The sequence below is a fragment of the Lissotriton vulgaris genome, chromosome 1_1 (assembly GCF_964263255.1).
Source record: "Lissotriton vulgaris chromosome 1_1, aLisVul1.2, whole genome shotgun sequence".
NCBI classification, from domain to species: domain Eukaryota; kingdom Metazoa; phylum Chordata; class Amphibia; order Caudata; family Salamandridae; genus Lissotriton; species Lissotriton vulgaris.
The window spans coordinates 852,924,331-852,947,224 of NC_141685.1; the positions used below are offsets into that span (position 1 = coordinate 852,924,331).

Consider the following 22,894-nt stretch of genomic DNA (forward strand, 5'->3'; position numbering starts at 1 on the left):
TAGGGTCTTCAGGCTATGTGGCTGTCGGGGGTGATTGTCTATGTAAATGTTTAAGTATGCTCCACAATCCTATCTATGTACCATTAATTAATCTGTTAAATTTGTTTTTCCTCCTTAGTGAAACATTGTGATATGTTCCCTCAACTAATTTGTAGCTCCATTATGTGTTCTGCCACAATCTCCTGTGAGTCTTTACAAAACTGTAGAAAACAATTACATAAAGGCATAAACAGTGCTTTTCCAAGCTTTAGGCTCCGAGAATTTTTTTTATTCATCAGTGCCCCAATGGTGAAGATCATTGGACTAGGACCCCATTAGGATGTCACCAGAATTTCCAGAGGTTCTGTACTGCTGTTTCCACCACTCTCGGGAATTGTCGACAGGAACACAACAACCACGGTGTAAGTACCTGAAATATTGAGATGAAACTCAGTGGGAAACTGAGATAATACTGGGAATGGGATGCGACATTCACGATTTCCCTTGTAATCTCTCATTCTGAGGGGACTCCCAGGATCCCACTCATATTCCAACAGACTTTTCCCACCCCAAGTACTACTTATACCACTAGTATTTATTGACAATCATGGGTGGGATACCAACCGAAAATCCAGACTCTCATAATGAGGCCATAAGGATTGACCATGGTCGTTGAAAAAATGTTAATGGCCAAGAAAATACTTCGAACTGCTCCAGCAAAGTGTACCTAATGGTATTCTTTGGCCTTCAAGCTGACCCTTTCTGGGGTACCGGCAGAGTGTCTTTTTGGCCTTTCTTTAACACCTTAGATGCTCATGACGAGCTCAGCTTGTCATGAGGTACACCTCTCGTACACTGATGCCGAGCTGAGCTCGTCATGATTAGTAGGATTTTCAGATTTTCAGCACAGGGGGGGGAAACCATAAGCGTCGATGGTGTTAAAGTTGCACATCTCTGAGCCATTTCGAAGTGCACATGGGAAACCGTAGGGGAAAAGTAAGGTCACCATAATTTCTTCCAGTTGTGACTTGATTGTCTGCTGTTATTCATCACACTTGGTTAAACATGTCACTAAGAGGCATATTTACAATAGAAGTGGCGGAGCGCGGTGTTAGTCTTTTTGGCTTAATGCCATGCTACTCCACTTCTGAAACACAGGGCTGCACCATATTTACAACAATATGGTGCAGCCCTGCGTTTCCCCCTGCACTGGCGCTATATTTAGCTGCCTAGCGCCAAGGCAGGCACCCTTGCACCATAGTGCAAGGGTGCCTGCGTTGAGAGGAATTGTCCCTTCCTGCACATATACAATCTTTAAATGGAGTTTTGTTTCTTCTAAGTGTGCCGCTTAATGCAGCACACATAGAAGTTGCAAAATGTCATTTGTTTGAAAGATTGTTTATGTGCAGGTTGGACACCTTCCTGCACATGAACAATCAATGGCGTTTTGCTGTTTCCATGTGTGCTGCACATCACAGTACACATGGAAAAAACAAGGAGAAATTAAACATTTCTCCTCACTGTGCCAGGGTAAGACCAGGTTTTCCCTGGTCTTAATTTTGGCGCTGCCCCATATTTATGGAACCCTTATAAATATGGGTAAGTGTCAAAATCAATGGGGGTTAAGGTGGAATGCCCACCGCAACACCTATTACACTTCTTTATTTACAAGACAACATTAAGCCACTTTGCAGATAAGCCAAAGCCGTGAAAAGTGACATTGTGGTGGGGATAGGGGCTTGTAAATATGCCCATGAAAGTCTTTAAAATTATCATAGCAATGTCAGCATTGTCTTGGCATCCGTTGGCAGATACTACAAGAGAGGAATCTTTGAGTCACATGAGTACATTTTCTCTCACTGGTATTTAGATTTTTTTATACTGCACCTTGTTTCCTTTTTAATGTGGGTTTTTGTCTAGGTCTAGTTGTTATGTCGTGCTTATTCTTACATTGGATAGTTGACTCCCAAGCCGCACTCTGTGGTAGCCTAGCCTTGCTTTGATTTTGTTTTGTTTTTCCTTTTTTCCTACTGTTACATGCAGTCATTAAGCAGGCACAGTTGTTTATTTTTTGTTCCACATACCTATGTCATGGGACCCCAGTGTGTGATACTCTAAAGAAGATGTGTATCTCAGTTTGAAAGCTAATTCATTGTTAGTATATGAAAACCTTCCAAGTGTCAAATGTCCTTACTACAGTATAGTCGTTACATCACTACTGACCTGTAATAAGAAACTGGAGTAATTATACATTGAACCTACAATCCCTGTGTAAAACCCTTGCATGTTCTTGTTAGACTGTAGTTGTGATGCAACATCAATAGTCATCTGTAATAAGAAAATTTCTTTTTAAAATTGTATTTTTCATTATTTGATCGGTCTTAAAATAATTACATCAACTCGATTATCAGAATGATAATTATGATAGTGTACCATAACATATTTTCCATTTATCATCGTACAATTAAATAGATAGTTAAAGCACCAATGAAAGGAGTATCATTCCGAGTACCCACTACTGAAAGGCTAATTGACCTCACTTTCCTTCACTAAGGTACTGTATTTCTGCTGCAACCTTGCCTTATGTTCTATAGTTATGTACAGTGCTTCCGAGAAATTACTCTCCTGACCCGCTACATGTCCTCCCCCAGGTTAAAGCGCCGAGATGCCCCTGGGTGATTCATGTGCTATACAAGAAGCCAATAACATAACATAGTTCAGGCTTTTATTCGTTTTTAAGTGGCCTGACCCTAAGATGCCGTCCACTCGAGAACTACTGGGAGCGTTTCACCTTTCCCTACAGGGCTGCACGCTGAAATCCTGTAACCCGCACAAACACTTCTGATGCAGTGCCTAATATTTTTTAGAAGTGTATTTTTGCAGAACAGATCACTCCTACACGACGACGCTCATGTCTGCAGAGCCTGACCCTAAGATGGCACCCAGTTCAGATCCTGGCATCCTTATTGAATGATATGTTGAGTCTCAAATCAGCTTCTTGATTGTCTCTGATTATTGCTGATGCAAAACCTATTGACATGAAGGAGCACTTCATTGTAAGGCTGTCGTCTTCACCACAGAGATCTTCATGATATCAATGACCGTCCATAAAATGGCGCCCGTGTTTCAGACCTTACCTCATTTCAATAAGCAATATCGCAGTCTGTTAATACTGTGATATTGATATCGGGGCAACCACTTCTCCTTTAAACCAAGCTAGGGTATTTTCCCTACTCTACCAGTTTCTTATTAGTCTAGCATGCAGAGTGCTGGTGCCCTCTACAGCCCTCATACAGCTCAAGCTGACTCTGCCTACACTATAGGTCCCCATTGGCTAATCTAACCTCCATTTTGTGAAGGCAAAACCGGCTCTCACCTACCTCAACCTCATCAGGTGTCCCTTCCTCTCCATGACATGCTATTCAAAATGGAGCTAAGTCTTGATTCCTCAGGATCCAACGCATTGATTATCAACTACCCACCCAACCTATCGAAAAACGCCGCCAAAAACCACAAGCATCACATACTCAGGGCTAGGCCTGAAACGTTAATGTCTGACGTCTACTTTTGTGTAAACAATGAAATTAGAGTTAATGACCCTATTTTCTACACCAGGAAAAGAGCATGTTAGCGGAAAGTCTTTTACTCTATGCTCCGAATATCAGCTAACAGAAAAACACCTCATGGTCTCAAATTCATAACAGCGCCTTCAGCCACACTCAACACCAATGCCACCATCACCCTCTATAACAATGGTATCTTCCTAATCCAAACTTGCAATGTCAACCTAATGAAGATAGCCATTATCTTCCCGTTACTCAAAAATTCAGCTTCAGCGAAATCCAATGACACCTACACTCACCCTACCATTACTCGGGACACTGTCAGTCCTCATCCTACAACTTCAGGGAGGCACTCACTCTATCTAAATCATTATTTGCATTTAGATGATCACAGAGCAGCTCTGTCCCCTGTAGACGGGTTCCAAACCCCTAGACCCCCGACTCAGAAGACAAGAGATTTTTCGGGTTCACTAGGTGCACAGTCACTAGTCCGACTCTATCTGTTCCTCGAGTGGAGAGATCTCCTTGCGACCTACTGTCATTGCCTTCAAGGATCGATCCCTCAACCCCTTCTCCATGCCTCCTATCAAGCTGGAGTGCAGGCCAATGCCCTCCAAGGACCATGATCGGTCAAACCCATTCACTCGGTTTGGACCGTACCTGACCCCCAGCTCAATGTTCATACCACCCTCGGTAATGTACCAACTTCGATATCCAAATACCATGGAACTCCGCTAGTCCTGAATGATCAATTCCCTTCCCAGGAACTACACATCAACATCTTGGACCCCACGGACCTACAGCGAGGCCCCCCTACTCCGCCTGTTTTCCCGAAACACCCTTTACCCTTCTCCCAACACTCAGAATTGGTGGCACGCCTGGATGAAATATCTCTCCAGTTGCACCTCCTCACTACTGAACTACATGTCTTGAAAGCCCTTTCAAATGATCTTTTCCCCTTGATGAGCTCCGTCCTCACCTCCGCGAATTTGCCCAGAGCCTCCCCCAGGGTTAGAGATCGCATAGGCCAGCATTTCACCCCTTCCTTCTCGAAAACCATACCCCTTTCTAATGCCTCCTCCCACCCCAGAAGATCTAAGACCTACCCAGCGTCCAATGATCTCTATGACTTCACAACTCTTACTCTCCTAGGCCCAACACCAACACGATCCCTCCGGGACAAATACAAACCATCTACTCTAGCCCAAATAGAGAACCCCCGCACAATCTTAGAGTCATCAATAAAGACAACCTCACAAGTGTGAACTTCATCCACAATCCTTCTCCCCTTAATCCGATATGACTTAAATGTGTGCTACTCAATTGCAGGTCAGCCAGTAAACACGCGTCCAATATCTTCGACCTCATCCAACACAATGATTTTGACATGATCATCCTCACTGAAACATGGCTACATCCCACCTCCACTCCTATCCTAGACCTTCTAGAACCTCCTACACACAGCATTAGTAGGCTAGACAGAGCTCGGAAGCTGGTTGGTGGCCCAGCCCGTATTCATAGGAACAAACTCTCAATCTCGATCTTGGAGTTCTCTACACCTTCCTCCTACGAACTCCTTTGTCTCATTATCTCAAGTAATAACCGGCCAGTGTGTAAACTCCACACTTTTTATCACACGCAGGAATCGCCCCTTCATCGAGCAACTAATGGAAATCATCTCTGGCAATTTCGACTCATCAGTGTCCCAAATCTTCCTGGATGACTTCACACTTCACTAGTCTAACCCCAATGACCACTCTGTAACTTGCCCTAAATCATTCTTAAATGACCAAGAATTGATTCAGCACTGTGACCAACCAACTCATAATAGAGGAGAAATTCCATACCTCATCATCTCGAAAGGACAGACCATCACTGTGGACACCATTACCCCTTGCAATTGGTCCGACCACCACTGCATCCTCTTTTATATTAAGAGGTGTCTGGGAGGAAGGCTCAACCAAAGAAATCGAAGATCTGGAAAAGGGACCTCAGATCAATAAATTCAGCTGAACTAGCAACCCACTGTAAATCTGCCCTCTCCTCCCAAGCTGACCTGGTTCAGGTTCAGTTACTCACCGACTCTTACAACTCGACCATCTCCAACATCATGGATGACATTGCACCACTCCAACAAAAAATGCCTCGGCAAAAATATCCAAACCATGGTACAACGACAATTTAAACATGAAATGCTGCAACCTTAGGGCAGATGAACGTTCCTGGAGATCCAAACCCTCCTCGAACCAACTAAAACTCCTCAGAGATGTTAGGAGCTTCTACAACAAACAAATCGAAAGCGCTAAGGCAGACTACTACAGACACCAACTTGATCAAGCTGTAAACCGCCCGAGAAACTTTTCGAATTGGTTAAATGGCAACCAGTGGTAGCTCCAAACAAATCGGCTTCCGGAGGCAACCCACCCTCATGTGACAAACTGGCTGCTTTCTTCTGAAAAATCAAGACTCATCTAATTGAACTCGCCTCCAAGAAGGCACTTCTGCAATCCTCCGGGTCCGCACCCCCCCTTGACCTCTTAGAAAACCGTAAACCTATCAGCCTGAACACCAAGAACAATGCATCATGGGGCACCATTACCCCTTTCACTGAAAAAGACATCAACAAGATTCTTCAGAATATCAACCCTTCTAACCATTTCAGCGACCCCCTTCCCCCGGCCATCTTCGAAGAAATCAAGGAAGTCCTCATCTCCACCTGGACAAGGATGTAAACACTTTACTGTTACAAGGCACGATCCCAGATTGTCTAAAAGCAGCTCAGGTATCACCGATACAAAAAAAAACTAACGCAGCTAGAGCTGACCTCAATAACTTCCTCCCTATCTCCAACATCCCCACCATGGCCAAACTCCTAGAAAAATGCATACAATCCCAACTTTGTGCTAACATTACGAATTTCCAACTCCGGGACCAGCATCAATCTGGCTTTCGGAAGGGGCACAGTACTAAATCGGCTCTCACTCATGTTATGGATGACAATTTTAAAAATGCTGGACCAAAACAAATCCTGCCTCCGAATCCTCCTTGACCTTTCCTTAGCATTCGACACGGTCAATCACAACAACCTCCTATCCATTCTGAAGAACAGGATGGGTTTCTCTGGTCGGGTATTACAATGGTTCTCGTCCTTCCTCTACCACCGATCACAAAGAGTTAAGGCAAACCACTCTCTCTCTCCCAACCCTCCCCAGTTCTCTTGGGTGTACCCCAAGGGTCCTCCCTATCTCCTATACTCTTGCAGAGCGCTGCTTGCCGTGAGGGAAACGGCACCAGCGCCAGGACCAGCAGTACTATCCTGCACCATCAGCATCCACGGACGCCGTGACGGGAACGGCAGTAGTCACACTAGGACTACACTGCCCAGCAGCACTGGGGGCCGGCGCAGTCCTCAGACGCCACTAACGCGCCTGGAGGCGCCTTAAGTTCATCAAGCGCCGAGCGCTCCTGGGACCAACTTGCAGAGCGCTGCTTGCCGTGAGGGAAACGGCACCAGCGCCAGGACCAGCAGTACTATCCTGCACCATCAGCATCCACGGACGCCGTGACGGGAACGGCAGTAGTCACACTAGGACTACACTGCCCAGCAGCACTGGGGGCCGGCGCAGTCCTCAGACGCCACTAACGCGCCTGGAGGCGCCTTAAGTTCATCAAGCGCCGAGCGCTCCTGGGACCAACTTGCAGAGCGCTGCTTGCCGTGAGGGAAACGGCACCAGCGCCAGGACCAGCAGTACTATCCTGCACCATCAGCATCCACGGACGCCGTGACGGGAACGGCAGTAGTCACACTAGGACTACACTGCCCAGCAGCACTGGGGGCCGGCGCAGTCCTCAGACGCCACTAACGCGCCTGGAGGCGCCTTAAGTTCATCAAGCGCCTCCCGCCTCGCGGGACGCGCGCGGGCAGCGCCGGGCTGAGCCCGGGCAGAGGGCGGGCCGTCTACAGCCGTCAGCAGCAGGAGGAAGCTGGGCTGGGCCCATCCCATTACATCCACGACAAAATCCCCTTTACACAGCTCGGACATCAAACCCTGTCCACAAGGTACACTGGAGTTTTAGCTGGGGGAACTTAGTTGTAGCTGTGTGTCATTGATAAGTACACCGGCCAAACACCAGTGCAATGGGCAAACGCAAATCCATGGAGGGGGGTGTTCAGCAGCCGAAAACAAAGAAGGGGAAAAAGACAAAAAAGCTTAATGTCAAGAGTGCAGATTCCACCCTGACACGTATTGAAAATCTTGTCGGTGATTTTGAGGAAATCTTAGCTGATAATACACCACAATTGGAGGTGATTACTACACTCAATCTAGAAGAGCCAGGTATAGGTAGAGGGAAAGTGATCCCGGATATTTTTAAAAGGAAAATTACTACTCCTCAATCCTTACCTATCTGTTTAGTACACACCCGCCCTGAGAACACCTCTGTGCTGGCTACAGTGGGTCTACCAGGCTCTATAGATGATGATCCTCTAATGGCTAAAAGTTATATCGCCGACAACGGGTCTTTACAGCCAAACCCTAGGGATATTACAATCCCATGTAGTAATAAATATGCTGTGTTGGAGGGGGAAACAGGTGATGCAGCAGATGTAATTGCTCAGATGTCAAAACGGGGTGACATTGATAATGTACTAGACATTTGTGTTCCAAGATCGGAGGGTTGCCTGAATTGTTCTGGTTCAATTAAAGCTATCCTCTCTAAATTAGAGAAACTAGAACATGATATGGTGGATATTAAGAAAATTCTGACAACATTACACCATACAGGAAATGCAGCCTTCCCCAATAAAACCTTGCTTTTAGCCACTCCTTTACCAATTTCAAATCCACCACAACAATTATTGCACACCGCCTCTAGCTCCCCGGCTTCTTGTAAGCGCTTAAAGAACACACCTCTAAGCACTAAGTCCTATCCAAAATCATATGCTGATACTATAAGACCTCAAGGGTTAGATCTCAAAAGTAAGTCTGGTCCTTCGACTGCCCCATCATCCAGTAATAGGAGGACGAAAAGAGATAGCCCGACCACGGGGAGCCAATTTTTTACACCTGGGCATAACCCTACAAGATCTGATAATAAGATAGTTTATATGACAGGGGTCCCAAAATTAAACAATAAACATGGTCATGAACCCAGGGATTCCTTACATAATAAAACCATACACTGGCTTAGACACGTCAGGGGCTGCAGATCCATCATTAGAGAAGACCTGATAAGTGTCAAGAGATTGTCCTTATTTAGTTCTAGTAGTGATTGCATTGAAATCCAATTTAATAACCATAGCATGGCGGATAATCTGGTGAATTTGGAGTTCCGGTCCTCTCCCCCTAGCCACTCTAACATCCAGATCAGACGCTTGCCCTCATGGTCTACTGAAGGGGCAGACGACGACTCAGGTCTTAATAGAATAGACTGACTAATTGGTATTAATTCTAGTTCACTTCAAGATTCTGTTTTTGAGGGGAACCCATTGGTAAATATCTCAAATGCACTGAGCGCTCCCCCGATTCTTTCCAGCTTGGACCCTCCAAATCAGATCATGAGAGGGGCAGGTGGGGTAGGAGAGGGCAACCTTGGAATAATCCATATTCTGTCCTGGAACATTGCAGGTCTCAAAAAGAAACTGGCCATCCCTGATTGGCATGAATTTATTAATAAATATGAGATCTGCATGTTCCAGGAGACCTGGAGTTTGGAACCCCTGTATATCCCTGGTTATTCCACCTTTTACATACCGGCAGTAACCCAAGGTATGGGACGACCCTCGGGGGGACTCCATATCTGGGTTAAAGTATCATTGAACTTGAATATTAAAATCCACAATGCTAACTCAGAAGACATCCTCCATTTATCCTTTAAAGGGCCATTGAATGGTAGCAGAATTGACCTTTTTAATGTATATGCAAGAGGAGGCCCACCTCACCAAAACTCGGTTACAATCTCCTGTTTGGAAATGGCCTTGGCAGGTATCCCCCCATATTCTAACATCATTTTGGGAGGGGACCTAAACTGTACATATGAACCCCTATGTGTTGAAGATCTTTTAGGGTCCCAGGAGGAAGATATTAGATATTCTGTACCCCCTCTAAATCTAACTCCCATCAAGAGGTGGACGGTGAGGGCACTGCAAATCAATGCTCTGACTATGGAGTTCAATCTACGGGCACTCAATGGGAGAACCATTTCGGACCCTAGCGGGGCAATGACTTTTAACAGATTGAATGGGCCCTCACGTATTGATTACATTATCCTAGATGTAAATTCATGGGGATATGTTGTTGACATGAAGGTCAAGCAGATGCCTGATAGTGATCATAATCCCCTCTGTGCAGATATTAGATGGGAAACTAGCGGGAACCCCAGTAATATTCCCTTAACTTCAAAAGCAGTGATGCCTACCAACTGCAATCGGAAGCTCAAATGGAATAAAGTAGCATGCCTAGAGGATACATTAGCCGGCATAGGACTTAAAGTGGCTTCAATGGTGGTAGAATTTTCCCAGCTCAACTCCGCGCTTGATCCTGTAATCAGTGTAGACCTTAGAAAATCCTATAATGAATTTATAGAAAATATAGGTTCTCATTTTAAAATAAGAGGTTCCAAGGGAGGGATAAAATGTGTACCTAAAAAAGGTAATCCATGGTTCACTAAAGAATGTAGAGTCCGAAGGAATGCGATTTCCTTAGCCTTACAGAAAAAAGATCCTGTAGCAGTAAGGCTGGCCAGACATGAATATAAAAAATCTACAGAATCTGCCAAACGGATTTGGGAGGAGGACCATTGGCAGGAATTAAAAAAGGCGGCTTACCTAAAAGATTCTACTTCTTTTTGGGCCCTAATAAACCAACTAACTAGACGGGGCTCAGATTCCATCCCTAATACCATAACTGAACATCAATGGTTCACGCACTTTTCAAATCTCTATTGCAGCGAGGTAAGGTCAGAGCAATCCCTGATTATCCCCCAAGACCCCGAGACAGTCCCTATCCTACCTGAACCTGCTGACTATTTTATACTTTCGGAAGTCCAGTCAGCTATTAAAAGCATAACCCGTGGGAAGGCCGCAGGCCCAGATGGGCTCCCAGGCGATCTTATTCTTCATGACCCCCTCCTATGGGCCAACCTTATTCTTCATTTGATGAATTTATTGTTAAAAGGCTACCCAGTCCCAGATTCATGGAAGGGAGCGGAGGTGGTTGCAATTTATAAAAAGGGGGCGAAAGAGGACCCTGCCAACTACAGACCAATAAGTCTAATTGACGTCATCCAAAAGGTGGTTGGCAGGGTTCTTATCTCCAGAATGGGGATTTGGCTTGAAGAGGGGGACATTTTAACACATTTACAAGCGGGTTTTAGACAAAAAATAGGTACAATGGACCAAGTATTTAGATTCATAGCGACCTATTGGAAGACTGTTTCTATTGGTAAAGGGTCTTTATACCTGGCCTTCATTGACCTCAAGACCGCATTTGACTTGGTCCCCCGGGTCAAATTGTGGCAGGTACTGCACGAAATGGGCATCCCAGGTTACCTCTTGGAACTAATCAAAAGATTGCATGATGGTACATATGCGAGAATCAGATGGGGGAATGAAGGTCAGCTGACAGCGAAAATACCTGTGCAGAGGGGGGTCCGCCAAGGGTGTGTGATGGCTCCGACTTTGTTCTCCCTCTTTATAAATGGGGTGGCAGACCATTTGAGGGAGGACCCAGCGGATGCCCCCACCCTGGCTGGAGAAAAAACACCCACCCTCCTCTTTGCTGATGACACTCTCCTCATGTCTAAAACCCCCTCTGGTCTTCAGAAACTTCTAGACAGGTTTAGTGGCTTTTGTAAAGATCGTGGCCTCATAATCAACACCACCAAAACCAAATTGATGGTTTTGTCTAGAAATAAAAAATTGAAGAAAATTCATATTGCATTGGATGGTACCTTATTGGAGGAGGTTAATGCATTTGATTACCTTGGGGTCAGAATAAATCGTAAGATGAACTGGGATGCTCATATTGCCAAGATGCTGCTTAACTTTAAAAGGGTGTCAGGAGCAATTGCTAGAGACCACCGTTTGACATCCAGCAAACCTATTAGCCCTGTCCTAGCAGTGTATGAGGGCAAGGCGCTTTCTGCTGCAACCTATGGCTCCGAACTTTGGGGGTTCGAAAGAATTACTGATTTAGCTACAGCTGAGCATAAATTTATGAGAGAGCTAGTGGGCCTCCCGGTCTCCACCCCTATTAAACCGCTACTCTATGATTTGGGACGTCGCTCCATTAAAGACATTGTCGGTCTCCGACCTTTATTATATTGGGTCCGCTTAAGAAGGACGCCGGACCTTAGTCACTATGCTGCAGTCCTCGACGAACTTATTGAGTTGAATGGTTTTGGGGTGATCCCCTGGCTGAAAAATTTAAGGGACTTGGTGTTTAACATGGGACTTAAAGAAGAATGGCTATCTCAGCAGCCGCCGCCGAAAGACATCGTTAAAAAGTTGTATTGGGTGAGGATTCAAGAAAGGGACTCGTCAAACCCGAAGTGGGGTGCTTTAACTGATCAATTTTTATTACATAAGCCTATCCCGAAGCTGGAGCCATTCCTTGATTTTATCACCTTACCAAGAGACAGATCTCTGTTCCTCAAAATGCGGCATGGCACCTTACCCCTGAATATCTTTACCAGCAGGTGGAAAAATTTCAAACATCACCAAATGGCATGTCCGGGGTGCCCTAATCCTACTGAAACGCTTGGGCACTTCCTGTTTGCCTGTAGAGCATACAAGGGGGCAAGGAAAAGATGGCTACGCCCAGTATGCAGAGAATTGGGGACACGGCAGTGTTCAGTGGCTCTTCGCATTTTGACAACGGACACTTCCTCGATGTTGATAATTGCCGGGGTTGCAAAATTTCTGGGAAGTGCATGGCAAATACGATCTAAGCTGGTGCGATTGAGTACTGGGTAGTCATTCAAATCTTGTTAAATTGTTTGAATTAGCACTTTACCTCCTAGCACCCTTTTTTCTTTTGCTGTGACGTACTCATTTGGGTTCCTCTCCTTTTGTTACTAATCTGGAATTTTTAGAAAAACCTATTTTTTAAACAAAATTTATATTGAATACTTTTAGCAACTTTTATCCCTTTTATGATGTAATAGTTTTTAATTCAATTTATGATGTATTTACTTTTATGATACTTTGCTATCGAATAAAGTACTACAACAACAACAACTACTCTTCAACCTTTTCCTGGAACCATTAGCTAACTCACTAAACTCCACAAACATTTTCTTCCATACATTTTCTTCCATATGTATGTGGACGATACGCAACTCTATTTGAAAATCTCCTCTCCGGATAACATCATCTCACTCAACTCTAACCTATCGTTTACTCAAACTTGGTTTAACTGAGAACCATCTCCTGCTCAACACCTCCAAAACTGAATTCCTTCTCATCTCTCCTCCGAACCACATCCCCAAGCTAGACCTTTAGTTGACTCACCTCACGGCTTTCAATTGCACCTCCCTCATCATAGACTCAGCCTAATCTCTCTGAATTACCATGGACAAGCACCTGAACATGAATAATCATATCAGCAATGTGTGTAGAGGAACAAATCATTTGATGAGGACACTTAGAAATATCAAACCATTCCTTCCACAAACTGATTTCAAGCAGGTGGTTTAATCACTCTTCTTACCGAGATTAGACTATGCAGCGCTACGCTCTGTGGCCTTCCTAAATACACCATGGCTCCACTAAGGGCATCACTGAACGCTGCAGCCAGACTGGTTACAGGTACCAAACTAAATGTGCACATATCCCCAGTCCTAACATCTCTTAAATGGTTGTCTTACGAAGCTCAAACCCAGTTAAAGATTGCCGTTCTGGCGCACAAAGCCCTTCACTTCAAAACTCCCTGGTACCTAGTGCAAAAACTTGAATTATCCTCTTGAAACCCCAAATCTTTAGGAAAAAGAAAACTTGCCAGCGAGCCTTCTCAGGTGCCGCCCTAAAGATATGGAACTCTCTTCCACCGGAAATATGCAGAATCTCCTCAACGATTGCTTTCAAACTGGAAGTCCAAAGAATCTTAATGAACACATTCCTACCTTAATTGGGCTAGGTTCACCTGCTCAAGGTCATTGATCCTACAACCATTGGACCATCATTGGAAGCTACTCTTTTTCATTTCATAGTGTGCCCCTGTTTAGTCCGCTATGTACCTGCTTATTGTATTACTCTTCTTTGACATGTCTGCTATGTACCTGCTTATTGTGTTACTCTTTTTTGACCCATTCATCTTGTAATTATGTGATTATTCTTGCTTTTATTCCTTCTCAATGTCAATATTGTATGTATTACCCTCCTTCCATCCTTTTTGTATAGTGCTCTGATATCCTTCAGGATCTTGTTTGGGCTACATAAAACTTTATAAATAAATAGTAGCATAGCAGGAAAGATAGAATTATAATACGAACCGTAAATACCTTTTATAATAATACTGACCAAGTCTCAGTTAATTGCTATAGCCCCCTTCTTTATACCCTTATCTTTAGAATGGCTGATTCCAATGTGAATGTCTGGCACATTAGTGTTTAGCATACATCAATGGATGGTTGGTACCTTATTAATCAAATATTGTGCTGTACATAATTCGGCAACACCAACAGCAATAGACACAATCAAGGCCAGATATTTATTGATATCTAATTTAGTACCATACATGATATTAACAGTATAAAAAGCAAATGCACCGATAAGTATTGATTGATATCAGGCCAAAAACACCCAATTGGGGGCAGCTAGCAAACATCTGGACAATATCAGCTGACAGCAACCCACATCTTGGACATGTTAGGTTGACGTCATTATTACTAGTACACCGTTTTGTTATTTTGTATGGCGTATAAGACACAGTGTATAGAGTTTTAAACTGCTTTAGCTTAAAGTTGACTGATACAATTAGAGATTTAGTTTGTTTATGGCTTCCTCTATATCATATGGCTGAATTAACAATTCTAATTTGCTACTCCATTTGTGGGCCAATACTGACATATCACCTCTATTTCTATTCATTGTAAATGTCCAGATAAATATTGTGTCCTCAGTAGAGTTTAGTAATGCTAATATTTCTGTATTTGTCAAACGGATCTAATGAGCTATATCCCAAATGACATAATCTTCTATTTGTAAATAATTGAAAAATCTATTTTGTGGAAAATTTAACTTCGAATTCAGATCAGTGAAAGTATGAAAACCCCCTTCATCAAAAAGCTGTCCAGCATGTTCAAGAAAATGACATAGCAGCTCAACTACAATATCTTTCTACAGCTGAAATTCTACAGTTGAATGTCAGCTGAATCCAGCACACAATGTGAAATGCAGGGCACTGAGTCGAATTATGACTGCTGTTCAATCAATAATAACCAGAACAACTTGTTTTTAGCTCTCCCCAACTGTTTCCTAAAAAAATTAAGTCATTAGGTGAAGTAAGAAATATACTGCATGTTCATTTTTTGCAAGGGTATAATATAATACACAAAAAAGAATCTCTAGGCATGCTGCATTACTTTAGAAGAACAGCATATTTTACAGTGACTTGTTCTAAACTGTATATAAAATGTTTTGCAACAAATTACTACCTGCATTTGGCGTGCTTTCACACTGAAATTCCTTTGTTATTTTGCAACCATACTCTCAAGAGATCAAGAATTCCAGAGTTTTTATGGAAAGGTAATGATCTGACCTTGTATAATAAGGAATAAAATACCCTCTGACATACTTTTAAAACATATTTTAAGTCACCTCTAAGTTCTATGACCAATATGAGTCACTTAAACCATTAAAGGGAAGATTAGCTAACCCTGTAAATTCTGAGTAATCAGCTGATGCAGCCTTTTTGGTGTATTGGTTGCACTGCTGAAGTTCAGCACAAGGGAGCACAGATGTGTCTGCCTGCTGTTATACTTGTTCTAAACTATAGGCGTCCTTTTTTTTAAATTCTTTTTATTAAACAGTTCAGGTGGGTTGGTCAGTGCATACAGTGAATCATTAATTACAGTTGTGTCACAGATTCGCAAATCAAATAGTTATTTCGTAAATTATCTCAATGGGAAAGAAAGAGGATAGCAGGTATCTATACATATCAAGGTGTCAGTGGTGCGTCGGGGGGGGGGGGGGCGACAAAATGGGGGCTCACATATATTACCACAATAAATATTCCATTTAGTCCAGAGCGCTATTCACTTTCGGGGATAGCCACGTGCTACATATACAGTTTTCTCACAGTCCATATCGGTCTTCCAGGCGGTCAGTGTTGGTGGTGTTTTGTTGCTTCCCACAGGCGGACAGCATTCTGCTTAGCTACCATCTGGCCAAGTGTTGTCCAGAGTTTGCCCTTGATATTCAAGTCCGTGGGCTCCCAAACATTCAGGAGACACCTTTTTGCTGCGGGCCACATTTGAGACGTCCTTCTTAATGATAGTAACTCATAATGACTCAGTGAATTAAACAAAAGTTGACAACAACCTACATTTTAAATGAACTGCAGGGCATACCCAGCTAGACCAACTGAACCTTCATTCATTCTGGCAATGGTGCATTGAGATTTATTAAATTAGGCAAAAGCACCATGTGAATTTTCCACTGCATGCATGTGGCCAAAACTCTAGTTTGCAGTACGATAGGAAAAACAGTTATTCAAGGAAACTGCTCAATTTCATGTTTTTAAGAAATTGTAAGCTACAAATTGATATGTTTATATCTATTTCTCACTCTAAACCCCTAATTTATCTTATTCAGAGAGAAAGGTGTTGACTCCCTAAGCATGACATAAAACCCAAATCTCAGGACCCTGAACTAGGGCTGCCTTCACAGGGCTTATTAGATCTTGTGGCCCTGTACGCACCAATGCTGACTTACCACCCTACACCTTCCCTAAGTACAGAGCTCTGCCCTTGCAGGCCAGATTCCCTTGTAGTTTTTAACCCTCCAGCCGGACCCACAACTTCCCGCATAGGGCCTACACATGGTTCAAGGAAGGACTTAAAACTTGTCTCATGGCACATGGCAGGCCTGTCCGCAAAGTTCCTGAACGTGAGGTGGAGCATGTTTAGTAAGTCCTTCAATATTATTTGCTTACAAGAGATGTGTGAAGTAAAGAATAATTTTTTCCTGGAAGGGTACAAGACCTTTTTTTCCCAACTGTGGGCTCTAGCGCTGGAAGAGCGAGTGGGGAATTAATAATATTTTTTGCCATTGAGTTCTGTGGTTCAGTGAGGGGCTTGAAGTGGGCCTCCCCTGTGTGACAGGGCATCACATTACTTATCAGGAGATCTTTTCCCCTGGTGTTGATCAATTTTTACAATTCAAAAAGGGGGCTTTGAGGGTCCTCAAACCTTTTAGCCTTAAGTGGTGCTATTGACTCCTTAATGGGGGGGAGCCTTGCTCAAGAGAATCTTATCTTGGCAAGGGATTTTAATTGTGATCTATGCCCGAATTCCTCAAATCCATCTAATAGAAAACATACCTGCAAAATCCTTGAGGGCTTGCTCATGGAACACACCCCAGAAGGTACAGAACTAAATAGTTGTTTAAACACTCTTAATTTGGTTTTTATCTTAGACAAGATGATTAATCCATCCAAGCCTCAAACTCCCTCCACTTTTAAAAGGTAGGGGGTGCGCCACGATTATCGATTTTATTTTTGTCCCAGCTTGCTTGGGATGGCCCTCTTTTACTTCCAACACACTAGACAGCCTCATGAGTGACCAAAACCCTCTGTTTTTGGCCCTTGAGGGGGTGGACCCCTTCTTAGAGTGCTCTCATATGCCCCCAGAATTATTATCACTAGCTGATCTGGGAAAGTGCCTACGACGGTCGCAGATAGATACCAAGGCCTTTAATCGCTCACTTTATTAAGCTGGCCAGCAGGAGATGTTAACCTGCGAGGACCCTCTAATGCCAGGTGAAGAAACGTTATGCTCTTTTGTCTCAATTGCTCACACCATTTCTCGCCTTTTATCAGTCCCTGTGATTGGCCCACTATTCCGATTACCCTAAATGGCTTGATACCGAGTGTTCCAGGGCTTTCCGCCACCTGAAGAAAGCCTTGAAACATGTCTCCCGGTGACAGAGTGTGGGTGGCAAATTGTTGTCTCATTTATAAGAGGGCCTTGAAAAAACGAAGGCAATTGTTACAGAAACATGCATGGGACAAGCTGACCAAAGCCAGTGAGCTGAGGGAAAGCACACTTTTTTGGCAGGTCATAAATAGGCCTTGCTTTCGGAGCCATTAAGGCCAGTGTTATGCCATCATATCACCCCTGAACAGTGGGTTGATCACTTTAAGGGTGTGTACAATGTTGGTCAAACTGAAGAGACTCCAAATAAGGTGGAATTCAGACGAATGACAATATAGTTACTTTTTCCCTGGAGGAAGTTTATATGGGCATTGAAACATTATCCCGGAATAAGGCACCAGGACCCGATGGGATCCTCCGGGATCTCTACTGGGATAATATCGATGTTTGGGCCCCGGTTTTGACATTGGTGTTAAACACAACAGCAAGGAAAGGGATGCTGCCTTCTTGGTCAACAGCTTCTATAATCCCTAGCTTTAAGAAGGGGGATAAGGATAATCTCCAATGCTACCGCACTATAACCCTTATTGACTCAGTAGTAAAGGTCCTCGGCTGGGTTTTATTGACTAGATTCTCAACATGGGAGGATATGAACTGGATAATGTCTGAGTTGCAATTTGGCTTATGCCAAATCAACCACAGAGCAATGCCTCAACCTTCACTTACTAGTTAATAAATACACAGTGGCTCAACCTGACACTATGTTTTTAGCTTTTATGGACCTCACGTCCACCTTCGATTGGGTGAACCGCAAGAAACTGTGGGACCTACTTAACTCCTTAGGTGTAGACCCTGCCATTGTAACCTTACTAATGAATCTTTATGCCCACACCACCGCAGCAATTAGATACTCTCGGGGAGGCCCTCTCAGAAGAGTTCAACTGCACCAGAGGTGTCCATCAAGGATGCAGATTAGCTCCTTTTTTATACGCCATGTATATTAATAACCTAGAAGTCACCCTCTCTTCACTACTGTCTGACTGCCCCAGAGTGGGTAGGAAAGTATTTCCAGTTTTTATTATATGCTGACAATGCGGTGCTCTTGGCACGCACAGCATTGGGCCTACAGGTTTAAATTGATCGATTTGTTTCTTTCATGGTCAACTGACGGTCAACTTTACAAAATCTTACATTTTGAAGGTTGCCCTCAGTCGATTAGGTCCAAAACCTTTAAGGCGGGGAATCACACCCTAGCTAAGGTCCCGGATTTTACCTATCTCCTCCCCGGCGCCTGTAGCAGCTGCAGTATTCATATATATGCTCATAGCATGGTCATCACTCACATAGTTCACTCCATCTCGGCCAATGGCTAAAAGCAGTCTGGGGATGGAGGCGATGCCCATGCGCGCTGTGGTCCGGGGGGGAGCCGCCTATCTCGTGGTGCTTCGAGGACTCTTCCGGGACGGCGGTGTGTGGTCGTCCGGACCCAACACTGGGCGGCGATCTGTGCACAGATATGAATGTCAGCAGCCCTACATGCCAAGAACAGATGCATACTGGTAAGTAGCATTTGCATTTTGCTCCCCCATGTACCTTCCCCACCCCAATTGTTATTCACTCTCATGTTCGTATCCCTTCCTATGTAAAGCGCTCTGATATCTGCAAAGATCTTGTTCGCGCTATATAAAACTTTCAAAATAAAATAAAATAAAATAAAATAAATATCTGGGAACTTTATTTGATGCAAAACTAAACTGGAAACCACTGCTGGACGGAAAGTTGGGCGATATGAATAAATCAATAGGGGCCATCGCCAACTATGCACACAGATTGGGATCATGGTTGCCAGGCGTGCTTTTAAAGTTATATCAGTCCAAATGCATTTCTAAGGTTTTATCCAGTAGCAAAGTTTGGGTTTATACCTCAGTGCACAAGTTACAGCTGGCCCAAAATAAGTTTCGGAGACGAATTTTGAAGGTCCCCCAGAGCACCTCCTTGTTCTCCATACATGAAGAACTCAGAGTTAACTTTATAAGCAACTGAGTGAGGCCCCAAGAGCTCAACATAGTAAAGGACCTGTTCTCCAAGCATGCCGTTGCTCACTGTGAAAACACTGAGCTCTTGAGGCCTCTGTGAGGGGGCACGCCTAGCTGAAATCAGTGCAGGGTATGGTGAACAATCTTTCAACCCTTACCAGTGCAAGAGACAGGTTCCTGGTGATCCGATTTAGGTTCAATCAACTTCCCCATCTCTGGTTATATTCATTTAAATGAGAGAGGGCTCTGTGGTTGCGACTCCAGGTCTCCACAGGATACCCTATATTTTGTACTCTTATGAAAATATTTTAGCCACCCCAGGAGGCAGTTTCTTCTGCTCCTTTTAAAATCTTTGAGCCCAAGTGGCGCTAATGTATTTGCAACTTTTGCCCAATGAACACACCTTTCTTGCAGTTATGAACTTCTTGCGGGCCGCATTTAGGTCAAGACAATCAAGACCTGACTGATCATTGATTGGACTTTCCCCCTCTTAATTTAGTTTTTAATTAAATGTAACCAGGACTTCCTTTTTATTTATTTTAATCACTAATGGATTTGTAATGAATGTATTTGATAGCATGATTTTTCTTTTATGGCTGTGTTTGCATCCGAATAAAGATTTATTATTATTATTATTCAGATTATCTTTTTTCTTTAGGTAGAGCAAAGTCTCCAATGATTTAAAAAAAGGGTTGATGAAGCAGTATAATTGTGACTATGCATTATAAGGAACTTAATACATCTTTTATGTGTAAAATGATATTACAAGTCATCTTTGAGTACCATGACTTGGCTGGTCATAAAACATCTTCGTAACTTGCATACCGTAGGACATTAGTCTGCCATTTAATCATAATATTTTATTGGTAATCAAAGACTACTGTGTAAGGCAGGAGTGTTTTTGTACCAGTTAGTGCATTGTCTGCACTTCCACATTTGAGTTGTTACTCTCTACTGAAGGAGGACAGATATCATGAAACATGCATCTAGAGATACACACTTCTGGCTGCACCAACAGTGACGAATAGTAAAGACTTTCAACTAAATTGAGTGTTATTATGCATTACAATTAACACAGTGCATCAGGGTGAATTGTGTGCTGGTATTCCATCCTCCTCCTCTTGCTCTCAGATGACCCCTCTACCACCAGGAATAACTTCCACGACTACATGATGAGCCTTGCCGACTGGATGAAGATCAACTGGCTGATGCACAACCCTGATCAGACCGAAGTGCTGATCTTTGGAAATAACACCTCCCTGTGGGAGGACTCCTGGTTGCCTCCCGAACTTTGACCCACACCCACAGACCACGCCCCCAACCTCGGCATCATCTTAGATAGCAAACTCACCATTAAACACCAAATCAATGCGAACACCTCCGCATGCATTCACACCCTTTACATGCTCCGAAAGATTTTCAACTGGACTCTCGTCGACACCAGGAAAACCGTCACCCAAGCCCTAGTCACCAGCCGACTCGACTACTGCAACGCGCTCTACTCAAAAGTCACCAAACAACTCCTGAGGAGAGAGCTGAACTTACAGATCTGTGCTGCCAGACTCATCCTCAACCTTCCCAAACACACCCACATCACCCCACCTCAGGAACCCCCATTAACCCCACGTCCAGAAGAGATGCCAATTCAAGCTGCTGATACATGCCTACAAGGCCCTCCCCGACCAAGGACCACAATACATCAACCACCGCCTGAACTACAACCAACCATCCAAACACCTACGCTTCGCCTCTTTCACCCCTGCTCACACGCCCCGCATCTGCCAAAGCTACTGCGGAGGAAGTTCCTTCTCCTACCTCACCATCAAGCCCTGGAAAATCCTTTACTCTCCACCTCTGCACAGCATCCTCTCTCATGAAATTCAGAAAAGGGCTCACGACCTGGCTTTTCGACTGATCGCAGCAGGATCCTAGTGCCTGGTTGCCCTCACGGGTGAATATCCACACCCTACAAATCTGAGTGATTGATTTATTATGCCAGACAGTGTTCTCCTTTCCCATTTATGTGATTGGCTCCTTCTTGCGTTGTTTAGCTGACAGGCTTTTGGATGCACCTGTGATCTGAGAGTCGTACAAAGATACCTGAGAAGACTGTGAGTTGGACTGCCAGTATCCCCCAAATTTCAGTTGCTACTCTGCACTGAAGGACAAATGTCCTGAAAAATACGTCTAGAGATACACAGCACAGGCTGCACCAACAATGGTGAATATTAAAGGCTTTCAACTAAAGTGAGTATTAACATTCACTGCATTTACCACAATGCATCAGGGCAAGTTGTGTGATGGTATGCGAAACAGTGTGCTCCCTCCCCCTCTTTGTGTTTTAGGTTTATGATAAAAGCTAAAAATGCTAAAGATCTGGTCCAAGCACAAGCTTATCACTAAGGTGTTTCAATACAGCTTTTGGGTTAAATTATTACTCACCATTCTGAGTTAGAATCACTTGCTAGACCACTGAAAAGCTTTTGGATTTGAGGTTGCCACAGATTTATTTCTGCTGAATCAATATAACTATGATTGAAATTTTATTTTAATATTTAGTCCTGACTTCTATAACCTCCAATCGATATATGTGCAGTTGTTTTGTAATGGTGTAAAGGTTTGACTAGCAAAGTTTTTTTTTATTCTTGAGACTACATGAGGGGGAAGGGAATTTTAGTCTGGTCATGAGATCATCCAATTATTGCTCTTCAGTGTTGCCTGCATGTTTTAGTTTATCCCATGGGTGGGAGTTCCTGGAGATGTGTAGTTTGTGATCTTCCACCCTTTTCACATAAAAACTAAAACATTACATTCCCTGTTTCTTTACGCTTTCAGGCGACGTGAATGCTATCAGTGAACTCGTTTACCACCATGTTCCTGATGCTAAGCTGATTGAAAGTATCGGACAGGAGCTTGTCTACCTTCTTCCCAGCAAAGACTTCAAGCACCGGGCCTATGCAAGCCTCTTCAGGGAGCTGGAGGAGACCCTAGGAGACCTGGGACTAAGCAGCTTTGGGATTTCAGACACCCCACTAGAAGAGGTAATGTGTGTGTGGTGTGTATGTGTGTGTGTGAGTGCATGTATATGATGCATGCCCACGTGCCTATGTGTGGGTGGGTGTGTTTGAATTCACTGAAAAATACAGTTAAAGTGAAGTTATGGTTACAAAACCAAACTTAAAAACCCTTCAAATTTCTCAGTTATGGCTAGGCAAACTGATC

The 22,894-nt window shown here is 43.7% G+C and overlaps 1 protein-coding gene across 1 annotated transcript in view; it reads left to right on the top strand.

The window, feature by feature from the left end:
* The window catches only part of ABCA4 (ATP binding cassette subfamily A member 4), a 1,055,123-nt gene that overhangs the window by 677,642 nt on the left and 354,587 nt on the right, over nucleotides 1–22,894 (top strand). The window contains exon 24 of the mRNA XM_086957892.1: nucleotides 22,508–22,713. Within this exon, the coding sequence (XP_086814018.1) occupies nucleotides 22,508–22,713 (206 nt within the window). The remainder of the gene's footprint in view (nucleotides 1–22,507; nucleotides 22,714–22,894) is intronic.